The 12270-nt window shown below is 42.0% G+C and overlaps 1 protein-coding gene across 7 annotated transcripts in view; it reads right to left on the reverse strand.

The window, feature by feature from the left end:
• Nucleotides 1–1111: 1111 nt before the first annotated feature.
• Nucleotides 1112–12270, reverse strand: part of BCL11A (BCL11 transcription factor A) — a 99450-nt gene continuing 88291 nt past the window's right edge. For 4 of the 7 annotated variants that reach the window (XM_027131753.1, XM_027131754.1, XM_027131752.1 and 1 more), the window contains one exon: nucleotides 1112–11389. In XM_027131753.1, the coding sequence (XP_026987554.1) occupies nucleotides 9369–11389 (2021 nt within the window). In that variant the 3' untranslated portion in view covers nucleotides 1112–9368. The remainder of the gene's footprint in view (nucleotides 11390–12270) is intronic. The other 3 variants (XM_027131758.1, XM_027131755.1, XM_027131757.1) reach the window with 3 other exon arrangements.

Consider the following 12270-nt stretch of genomic DNA (forward strand, 5'->3'; position numbering starts at 1 on the left):
TGAGGCTCAGTCTCCCCATCCACAAAGTGGAAGTCGTGAGATCTGTCCCAACGAGGATCAGATGAAATGAGGCACATGAAAGCACTGTATAACGTATAAGGCAGCACACATCTGTGAGGAGTCATTATTTATGATGAATAAGCAGGAAAGAATCCAGATGCCAATTATTTTTCTGTCTTCTCACTAGGCTAGGTAATCTAGCCAGAGGGTGAGTGGGTAAGATTTTCCCCACTTACGTTCACAGCCAATATGTAAATCTATAATACACAGGTGTCTGAGTTCTATTATTTATAAACCTATTTTAATATGCTATATTGTTTCTAGTTCTCTTCTGGATCTCCAGGCAATAGAAAACACCAAACTCAGAAAAGTTATTTGCAAATTAACTGGGCCAGAAGGAATTTTTATCACTCGTTTGTAGACCTAACATTTGTGTCACTAATTTCTAAGGAACGGGGCACTATTACGATTACAATAGGGTGTTCTGATATGGACCTCTTTCCTCCTATCATTTTTTTCCCCTTATAAACCTGCCCCAAATTTCCTGATGTGGGTAATAAAGAAGTTTTATGTTTGTTTGTTTGTCTGCATTAAGATATATTTGCTGAAGTTTGGGGAACCTAAAATTAGAATATTTAATAAACAACTACTGATTTTCATCACCTCTTTGGGATTTACCACTAATCCAGGGACATTAGCTTTCTTGAGCTAAATTAAAAGACAAATTCAAATCCTGCATGGTAGCCACCAAAAGCATATATTTGAAAAACAGAATTCAGCATGCCATATTATGCATTATTTAATGGTATGCAAATTATGTCAGACAGTTAGGAAAACCACACTTTAGCGTTAATAAACAGCAACACTACTACTACATTAATTATGATATTGCTATGATTTATTCCCAAGTTTTGCATTTTGATTCTCCTTGAAAATTTATGCCATCTGATAAGCAGTAACCTATTTCCCCTCCTACGCGTCCTACCCATTCCTCAAATCTGTTCCTCCTTCCCACCCGATGGGTGTCTGCAAAAACGGGTACAGAAATACAGTCTTAAGCGGCTGCATTGTCTTATAAGCATTAATAATTAAAGAACAAGCAAACACCACCTAAAGCTCCAACATTTATTGTGTCAATGTTAAGCACACTTTTTAAAAGACAACATAGAATGTATAGAAACAAGGGGTCTGGGGGACTCATGCTCATTTCCACAATACGGGGAATTAGGTTGGCTGGTCTCAGAAGGGCCAGGACGGCACTCAGGACAGCGATGGTCCATGGGCCCTCAATATGGGACTGATTCACCGTTCCAATGTGGGTCTGTTTTTTTGTTTTTACTTTTTATTAAAAAATATAAATAAAATGGCACTGCAGGCCCGGGCAGGAAGGACACTGCAGGACTCTGTCTTCGCACAACGGCTTCTTGGAGGCTACTGTCAGAAAACATCACAAACTAGCAGGATGACAGACCACGCAGATGTCGGCTGGGCGGCACGTGTCCACCCCGCCCCTGGGGGTTCAAATTTTCTCAGAACTTAAGGGCTCTCGAGCTTCCATCCGAAAACTGCCACACATCTTGAGCTCTCTGGGTACTACGCCGAACGGGGGTGTGTGAAGAACCTAGAAAGAGGTTGGAGACAGAGGAGGGGGAAAAAAAAAGTACAGGTGTGACTTGGCCCAGTCATTTTCTGTTCTCTAACTAGCTTTTTAAAATTATAACTTAAATCAAGCACAGGTTGAGCCACCGGCATCTTAAACATGATTTCAAACTCAATCTCCCCCACCTCCCCCAAATCTCTGACCTCTGAGTGCCTTCCCCATGCCTCCCTCCCCGCCTTCCCCCAAAGGACCCGGACACCCTCCCCGATCATAGGACAGTCCTAATAAGCTGGGGACACACCTGGAAGGAAACACTTTCCCTTATGACTGAGAAAACTGAGTAGGAAACAGTCCTTTGGTTGAGGAGAACAGGGGAAGGAGGAGGGAGGGGGACATTTCCTTAAAATAATAATAAAATTATAAAGAAACAAAAAACTCAAAATTGATGTAAAAGCAGCACAACGAAAACATGAAATGTCATCAAGTTCAACGTCAAAGCAGCCAACGATTTACAAGAGGCGAACAAATCTCTGAAGAGGAAACCAGAACTCAAAATAGTTGCTCCCAAATGGCACCAAAAACTGCCTGTAGTTTCTTTCAAACATGCAGTTTTCTTTTCTTTTTTTTCTTTTTTGTAAGGGGACAAGGCAGTGGTGAAGGGAAGAAGGGAGTGGTTATTTTCCTCCAGGGTTCCTCCCTTGCTTTGTACATTGACTCGAAGCAGCAGAACTGGGAGTCCGGATGTGCCGAGGAAGAGGGCTACGACTGTGGCATTCCAGGCCTCGTTGCCATGGCGACCCGAAGCAGGGGCCTGGGGCCTCCTCTCCCCTGACTTGGCGCCGCAGGAGGCCCAGGGTCTGGAGCTCAGCTGCTTTCTCGAATCCCCCCACCCTGAGCAGTGGAGACCTGGGCTGAGGGGCCTGCTGTGTCCAGGTGGGCTCTTGGGAATTCCATTCCCAGCCCAGCCCTAAGTCACTGTCGTCGAGGCCCCTTTCGCTGATACCCGCCCCCCCCCATCAAACCCCTTTGTCAGACCTGCTACCAATATTTAAAATCCTAACAGACAAAGTATAGCTAGCATGGGCATGTACCACATCCATTGTTATTTAAAAGCACAGCCCCCCCTATGGGTTTGGGGGTCCTACTTTAAAGGATAGACTTTGGGGAAATGGCTTAATTTGCCTTTTCTGCCATCTCATAAAGACCTGATAAATGCTCCCTTTATCACTTTACAGAAAGGGAAAACAGTATTTGGATCAACCATTGAGTTGCCTTCAGCCAAGTTTAGGTTCTTGAGTACAATGGACCCACGTGAACTGTATCGGTCTCCTTTCCCATGTGAAAGGGAGGAATTGATCGCATCCCATGATCATGAATGACACTGGGAAATAGAGAGAGAGAGAGAGAAATAGGCCCATCCCCTTAAAGGCTGATTCACTGGCCATGTGTTTTACTAAATGAAACAGCGGGCTAATGGGATAACAAGATGACAGCAAGCAAAAGAACAGACCCACCAACCCATGTCTACAATTTGTAGCAAAGCAACCCTGGAATAAATGTACATAATCCCAGCTCCATCTATGTGTTCTGAGGTCCATGGCTCTAAAAATGGGTTCATTTATTGTTAATCGGGAAAGCTGCAGGGCCTTAGGAGACACTTAGGAAAATTTGCTAAGTGGCTAATGCCTTTTAAAAGTTAACAGTCTTTTATAAAACACTTTTCCAAGCAGGTTTAAAGAACACTGCTAATCCCATTCTCATACCAGCAAAAGTCCCACAATTTTTTTTTTTTTAAATGGGAAGTAGTCTGAAAAAAAGAGCATAGGATGTGTACATTCTTGAACACACCAGGCCCAGGGACAATGGAGTAACAGAATCATAATGAAGAACACACGACTACAACACAGTCATAAGAAATCATGTTTGTGTGTATGGAGCCGGGGAGGGGTTTAAAAAACGAAAACACTGCTATTTCCTCCCTCACTCTCTGAGAGTAAAGTGTTTGAAGCAGGACAGAATGGGGCCTGAGGCTTCTCAACTCCTTTCCAGGAAGGCCTGAAATATCCCAGTACCTTTTAACAAACTTTTAGTGTCTGTGAATAAACCAGCTCATTTCCTTATTTCTCCAAATGAAATGATATCTAGCCCCCGCCGCCACTTCCTTTCAAGTCCTCACTTCAAGCATTGTGAATATATACAGTATGAACTTATTGCATATACAAAAATGGTATTTAAATAAACAGTTCTATCACAGAATGCCCTGGGAAAAGCTCAGCTACTTCACACTTCCTGCCATTGCTGGTACAAACGAAGACCCAAGCGTTCACCTCACTTCTTAGCAACCTTTAAAATATGTTCGTCTCACTCTTTTTGTAGGTCCTAAGCAGAGAGAGGAGAGTTACTGGTTTCAGGATGAAGGTAGTACATGTGCTGGAGAGTGTCTGGGTTAAAATCTGTGAGAAATAGTATTTACTGTATTCCTGTTTATTAAATTGTTCTCAAAATGAAGATAAAAAGGAACATGTTAAGCTTTAGGAGTTCAAGTATGTAGAGAACATTGCATTCAACACATCAGGGGTGTCACATAAACTTAAGTTGAGAATTTTGAAATGTGTTCATGTCCTTATCAGTTCCTCGTTTTAAAGCTTTATCATGACTTCATCCTACTGTTGGAAATGTTTTTTGTTATTTTATATTAAGATTTTTAATTTTAGGGTTCCAGATACAAGATGTCATTTATAAGTTATATTCTTGTTGCCTAGGTTTTCAGGCTTCTATTGTTCACGCAGCTTCAGAAATAATATTTTATAAGAGGGCTTCAGTAAGTCAGGAGACTGAGAACCCTGAAGAACCTGTCTCCCAATAAATTTATTTAACTTTGGGACCATGTAAATCAAACATAATCTGTGATTTATCACCAGATGTTTGCACCCTCCCCATTGCCCATTTAAGAAATTTGAGCATACAAGCATACAGTATCCACCATTAATTCTGTCTGTCAAGATGCAAAACCTAATTACACTAAGAGCATCATATACTGAGAAATTTAAATGAATACTGTATATAAAACTTGCACAGCCGTACTCAGAGCGCCTAATAAAAGAGTAATAGGAATGCACAGCGGTTTTATGGACATTTAATATGGTGGAGCAAAGTCACCATGTCTGAAACTGGCATGGCACTTGAAGAATATTTCTATCTGTCTTGAACAGCATTCTGGATTCACTTGTGAAGTTAAACTCATCTAAAACACATATATCACCCCTCACTTCACTGCCAATTATCAAGTTCTGCAAGTACCCCCTCATTCCATCCCAGCTCCTGTACCATTTATGCTCTCCCAAATCATCTCTTACCAGATTCCTCTCTGCCTCCACTCTCTGCTTCCCACCCAAACAGACTTTTAAAAAATACACTTACTTTCTCTATATTTTAGAAAGATAAAACAATTCTTGCCTCAGATAAAAGGCATTCTGTGAAAAGGCCACCTCACAAGGCACCAGGGCATAAGAACTGAGCAACAGAAATGCTACCACAAGACAACAGAACGGTTTTTGTTTTGTTTTTTACAAAAAGAAGAACAATGTCGTATCCATTCATCTACACTGGGAACAGGGAGACAGTGTCACAGAGGTATGTGTTTAATAAAGCAACTAGATGCTGCAACATGCAGTATTTGTAAAACTGACAACACAGATTTCTAAGTAGGGGTTTTTAAAACAGACCTAACTTGCTTTTCAAAGACGTTGCTTCATTTTATAAATCTGTTGGTTGGCCAAAAGATAATTGAAGGGTATTCCCACCCTCATTTTCTATCAACCAGGAAGACCCTATAAAAACAGCTACAACATCTGTCCCAACTAGGGTCCCTAGGATCTCAGAAACACAAAGCAAACCGCCATATATCTCAGGAAATTAGTGGCTGATTCCACAGGTTTGGCCAAAGCTGGCTAAACTCCTAGTTACTGCTTACTTGCTTACTTGCTTTCTTTTTTTTTTCCCCCTCTCTCTTTTACCTGATGCTTTTGTTTCTGGATTTTTAGATTTGAGGGGTGGGATTATTTTTGGTATGAGGAAAGACTCTTATGTGGAAACAAAAGAGCTGATTAAAAAAAAAAACAACTTTTTTACATTATGTTCTAAGATAGGGCATGATGGGAGAATAGAAAAGAACTTTTAGACAACAAGAACACAAAAAAAATCCAAAGGGAATAAAGGTTTAAGATGCTATTATCAGGAAGTTTTTCATTTATATCTGAATGGATTACTGCTAAGAGATGGAGGGGAAGTTTTTAACATCATACTGAAAACACTTTCCATTTCTCGAAAATTATTCTAGAATTATAAAGTCTAAACTATTTCCATGGCTTGAGATATGTCTATTTTAATATAGTAAGTATTTTATGTTCCTTTAGGGTATAATACACGCATCAAAATGCCCATAGAAATAATCTTGAAAAAGACTGACTGGCCTTCTCTTAAAACCTGTTATTTTCTTGCAAGTAATTTACAGAGTGTGTCAAATGAGGACACAAGAAGCTTACATTGTGTACTTTAATTTTTTTATTTTTTTCAATAAAGGGACAAAATGGGTGTATGAACAGGTTAATGCAGACAACTGCCAAAAAAACACAGACAGTGGTTTTTCCAATAGAACTTAACAAAGACCAGAAACAAATACAATAAAAAGCCAGGTTGTAATGACCTTTGGTCATCCAAATAAAAAAAAAATAAAAACAAAGAAAAATAAAAGATCAAATTAAGTGCCTCTGTTTTGAACAGGGCACATAAGCAATAATAAATAGTGACTCCCATAGTAAGAGATAAAATTTCAAGTTACGACAAACAGCTTTCATTACAGGAATAGAAAAGGCCAATAACAAAATATTCTGCATTGCCATTTACAAAAAAGTATTGACTAAAGCGGGCTTTCTCTTTAATATGCTTTGCATATGAAATTCTTTCCAATCTAAATATAAAGCACCATTTAGTTTTTGGCAATGAAAAAAACTGCAAAACATTGGTTTTTTTTTTTTTTTTCCTTTTTTTTTTCTTTCTTTCTTTTACTGCATATGAAGGTAAGATGCTGGAATGTAGGGTGATAGAAGGAAAGGGACAAAAAGCACACTACATAACAAACCAACGTTATTAGCTTGCAGTACTGCATACAGCATGGCAGCAGGAAAAAGGAACAAAAAAGGATATGTACAACCCCTATGACAGCCATCCGTGTGACATTCTAGCAGGCTCCCCCAAACCGCCATTATATGGCTTCTCATCTGTACAATGTCACACTTTTTTCTCTTTTTTTTTTTTGAAGCATACAAATAATTTGCACTATATTATCCTGCCAAATTAAAAAAATATACTGTGGCAGCCTGTCTTTTTTTTTTTCCACTACCAAAAAAGGTACATTGATACCTTTTAAGAGAACAAGCAACAGTTAAAAATACAAGCTTCAATATAAATACTATAGTGCCTAACACTAGATGAACATTTAATTCAAATACCATTCTAGAAATACAGAAAAAAGACCATAAATGTGTTTTAGCATAGGAATCAACATGAGTGTGCATTTTCCTATATTTAAGTACTATATAATCTTAAACCTTTCCCCAATGTATGTTTTTTTTTTTTACAACCTGAAGAGCGGTGTGTATCCAAGGCATAGAATTTCCACTACCATTTTTAAATGGATAACAAGTCTTGTAACACCACCAAGACAATGGAACCCTAAAATGCAGTTCCCCCCTAAACATAATGAAGTGTTTTTTTAAAAAATTCTTTTTTCTTAACATTTATATTTAAAAAAGTTTTGTACAAAAAAATCCTTGCACTGTAGAAGCGAAAGCAATCATTCATTTCTATGTTAAGTGTATTCTGTTTTCCATTCACAGCGCTTGCAATGTTGAGTCCGAGTAAGTAAGCTCATTAGTCAAGTAAATGGCGGGCAAAGTTTTTTTTTTTAGTTTTTTTTTTTTAAATGCTCATCAATGAGATTGTGTTCAAATTATTTTTTTCAGCATTCTTGCAACTTTTCCCTTAAGTATAGACCTGTAAACTGGGAAAATTGTACAGTGCACTTAATTGTCCTATCTGAGCAGGTTTATTTTATACTCAACCTCTGTATCTCTGATTAGAGAAAAGATACAGATATTACAGGCAGAGTCAAGTGCTATTTGAACACCAACTGGGGCAGATGCTAGCTTAATAAAAAAGAAAAAATTAAAAAAATAAAATAAAAACAATGAATCCTCTTTCATGTTAACACAAATAGCACACAGTGTATGGAAAAGAAATGAAGTACAAATTTTAGGGAGCACAGACATATATACTGCTACTCTTAAAATTCTTTCTCTTCTTTTTTAAGAATGTCACATTTAAACGCAAGTCTTAAGAATTCATAGTTAATCATCATTGTATCAATATTAGCTTATACACCTGTTCTAGTTTAAAATGGCAAATAGTACCACATTGTGCTAATAAATCACATTTTTTTTTCCTCTGTTACCCTCTGTCAAACCTTATTGTCAGTCTCTTCTTTTTAACATGCTATTCGAGGTCTTAAAGTTTATCGTTTGATTGTCCATTTGACAACCAAGTAGGTCTGGATCTATTTCTTCTGGTGCCAGAATTTTTTTCAAAAGACATTATTTAAAACAAGTTATCTTCATAAAATGAATCCCTTACTAATGTATTTCATCGTGTTCCAGAGCTTTTGCACGTTGCACGTTCAATTTAATCATCATTTAAAAAAAATAAAACTTTGGGCAAAAGAGCCCATTTCTTTTAAGCTCTCATCAGGAGCAAAATAGCTTTTATACTGGTATAATCAGTTTTGCTTACAAGATTAAACGAAAGGGAAAAATGATGATTAACTAGGACATAATGGGTCATATTTTTAGGTAGCCATTGTTGTGAGAAATACAATATAGAATTATACTCTAGGTCCTAAGGTTTATTACCTCACCCAATGCTGAATTAAGCTACAAGTTTATAACAAGTAGAAAGAACCATCAATGTGGTTTTAATAGATCCAAGGCACTCATATTTTAAAACCAAATGATAGAATAAACTTGTTTTATTTTTCTGTTAATTTGTCAATTCAAGGCCTTTCCTTCATCTCCAATTGATATATTTAACCCTTTAGAGACAGACATTTAGCTTGTAGAGATCTGCGTTCAGTGCCATCTATTCTGTCTATAGAGGGTTAATCCAAAGACTGTTTTCCCTCCTCATGTTATAAAAGAAAACTGTACATGATATGTATTACAGAATGTATGCAGCATGGTCTTTTTCTCTCTCTCTCTCTTTTTCTCTCAGAACGGAACTGGAAACAGCAACATGTTTTCTCAGCAACGAATCGGGGACAATTTAAAATAGCCATAACATACCATACATGCTGTCTAAGTTTAAAAAAAAAAAAAAACATACACAACATGTAAATTATTGCACAAGAGAAAGGCTCAAAGTTTGCGTAAAATGCAATAGTATTGCCCCATACAGATCATGCATTCAAACGGTGAGAACATAAAGGAAAAAAAGAAAAAGAAAAAGAAAAAAAAAACAAAACAAAACAGGTGTGCTGGTGACAAGCACTCTCATATTCTTAGCTTCCGTTACTTCTGTTTGTTTGTTTGTATGTTTAAATCACATGGGACTAGAAAAAAATCCTACAGGGTGTGGGGCTGGAGGGCGATGGGGAAAGGGGAGGGTGATGAAAAAAGGAGGTGGCAGGTGGGAGTGAGGGAGGGGTATTAATATACCTCTATTCAGTTTTTATATCATTATTCAACACTCGATCACTGTGCCATTTTTTCATGTGTTTCTCCAGGGTACTGTACACGCTAAAAGGCATCTTACAAATTTCACATTTGTAAACGTCCTTCCCCACCTGGCCATGCGTTTTCATGTGCCTGGTGAGCTTGCTACTCTGGGCACAGGCATAGTTGCACAGCTCGCATTTATAAGGCCTTTCGCCCGTGTGGCTTCTCCTGTGGACAGTGAGATTGCTACAGTTCTTGAAGACTTTCCCACAGTACTCACAAGTGTCGCTGCGTCTGCCCTCTTTTGAGCTGGGCCTGCCCGGGCCCGGACCACTAATATGGGGCGTGCTCCCTCCACTTCCCGTGCCGCTGCGCCCCGAGATCCCTCCGTCCAGCTCCCCGGGCGGCGTGGAGAAGCGCAAGCTTCCGTTCTCCGAGGAGTGCTCCGACGAGGAGGCGAAAGGCGATTGTCTGGAGTCTCCGAAGCTAAGGAAGGGATCTTTGAGCTGCCTGGAGGCCGCGTAGCCGGCGAGCCACTGCGAGTACACATTCTCCGTGTTGGGCATCGCGGCCGGGGGCAGGTCGAACTCCTTCTCGAGCTTGATGCGCTTGGAGAAGGGGCTCAGCGAGCTGGGGCTGCCCAGCAGCAGCTTTTTGGACAGGCCCCCCGAGGCCGACTCGCCCGGGGAGCAGCCGCGGCCGTTAACAGTGCCATCGTCTATGCGGTCCGACTCGCCGGCCACCGAGTCTTCGTCGCATGTGTCCCTGTGGCCCTCGGCCTCGGCCAGGTGGCCGCGCTTATGCTTCTCGCCCAGGACCTGGTGGAAGGCCTCGCTGAAGTGCTGCATGGAGCTGAGCACCATGCCCTGCATGACGTCGGGCAGGGCACGGCCCTCGTCGCCCACGCCCACCACCGCGCCCCGCGAGCTGTTCTCGTGGTGGCGCGCCGCCTCCAGGCTCAGCCCGAAGCCGTAGTCCACCCTCTCGCTCTCCGTCAGCTCCTCCTCCTCCTCTTCCTCCTCTTCTTCCTCTTCCTCGTCATCCTCCTCTTCCTCCTCGTCCCCATTCTCCGGGATCAAGTTGGGGTCGTTCTCGCTCTTGAACTTGGCCACCACGGACTTGAGCGCGCTGCTGGCGCTGCCCACCAGGTCGCTGGTGCCGGGTTCCGGGGAGCTGGCGGTGGAGAGGCCGTCGTCGGACTTGACCGTCATGGGGGACGACTTGTGCATGTGCGTCTTCATGTGGCGCTTCAGCTTGCTGGCCTGTGTGCACGCGTGGTCGCACAGGTTGCACTTGTAGGGCTTCTCGCCCGTGTGGCTGCGCCGATGCACCACCAGGTTGCTCTGAAATTTGAACGTCTTGCCGCAGAACTCGCATGACTTGGACTTGACCGGGGGCTGGGAGGGAGGAGGGGCGGATTGCAGAGGAGGGAGTGGGGGCGTCGCCAGGAAGGGCGGCTTGCTACCTGGCTGGAATGGTTGCAGTAACCTTTGCATAGGGCTGGGCCGGCCTGGGGACAGCGGTGGGCTAGACGTGTTCCCTGCCAGCTCTCTAAGTCTCCTAGAGAAATCCATGGCGGGAGGCTCCATAGCCATTGGATTCAACCGCAGCACCCTGTCAAAGGCACTCGGGTGATGGGTGGCCAGGGCCATCTCTTCCGCCCCCAGGCGCTCTATGCGGTGGGGGTCCAAGTGATGTCTTGGTGGTGGACTAAACAGGGGGGGAGTGGGTGGAAAGCGCCCTTCTGCCAGGCCGGAAGCCTCTCTGGATACTGATCCTGGTATTCTTAGCAGGTTAAAGGGGTTATTGTCTGCAATATGAATCCCATGGAGAGGTGGCTGGGAAGGACATTCTGCACCTAGTCCTGAAGGGATACCAACCCGCGGGGTCAGGGGACTTCCGTGTTCGCTTTCTAAGTAGATTCTTAATCCATGAGTGTTCTGTGCGTGTTGCAAGAGAAACCATGCACTGGTGAATGGCTGTTTGCAAGTTGTACATGTGTAGCTGCTGGGCTCATCTTTACCTGCAAAATAATACAACACCAACATCAATGTTTAATCACCAAGGAGGGCATCAGCAATTGCTTATTTATGTTCCACCTCCAGCCTTCCCTGCCCCCAGCCCTCAACCCCACGGCCTAAGCCCTCACTGACCTTATCCCCTGTGCCTAGATGGTGCTGGCACATCTGGAGGTTGGTGCCCAATAAAAATTTGTCAAATCAGTCTTCCTGCCATTTGACTCAGTTCTAAGAATTTTAAATCCAGTCTTCAAAGTAGAAAGATCTAGATCGATTCAAGCTTGAGGATGAGGATCCCTACATTCTAGAGAAATTCAGCAAACATCTTCTGAACTTTCCAGTCTTTCACCAGCTGTGTTTTGGGGCAAGCCATTTCATCTCTGTGCCTCTGTTTTCCTTGTCCGTTAAGTGAGGGATTTGGACAGGCTGGCCTAAGGGAAACTTTCCTGCTTTCCTAAATCCCCCTGGGTGGCAGGTGAACTGTCTAAACAGGCAATCATTTCATGGAGATATGAAAAAAGAGAAGGTCAACTCATTACAATTCTCTGTGGCCCTAGAGATGCTTTTAATCTTAGCCTGAAACACACTAATTGTTGATATTGTTAAAAATGAGAAGGTACTCATGAAATAATTACGTGGAAGAGAGACTAGCGACATCCTCACAACCCCAGCCTGTGTGAGGGTCAGTTAGTCCCAGTTCTGGTTCCACAACACCCCACGGGGATTCCCATTTTTATCTCAAGGGCTGTTACAAAAAATCTCAATAGAGAAATTTAATTCAGATTTAACCAACAGGCCATATCAAATCTTTAGGAGTTGTCCACCCCAGTCAAACAAATGGGAGTCTAGAGAAGTCAGGTGGAGTGTCTAGTGCCAACTTAAGCAG

This window comes from Aethalodelphis obliquidens, unplaced genomic scaffold (genome assembly GCF_003676395.1).
Source record: "Aethalodelphis obliquidens isolate GAN/ISIS:26980383/991018 unplaced genomic scaffold, ASM367639v1 scaffold40, whole genome shotgun sequence".
Lineage (NCBI taxonomy): Eukaryota > Metazoa > Chordata > Mammalia > Artiodactyla > Delphinidae > Aethalodelphis > Aethalodelphis obliquidens.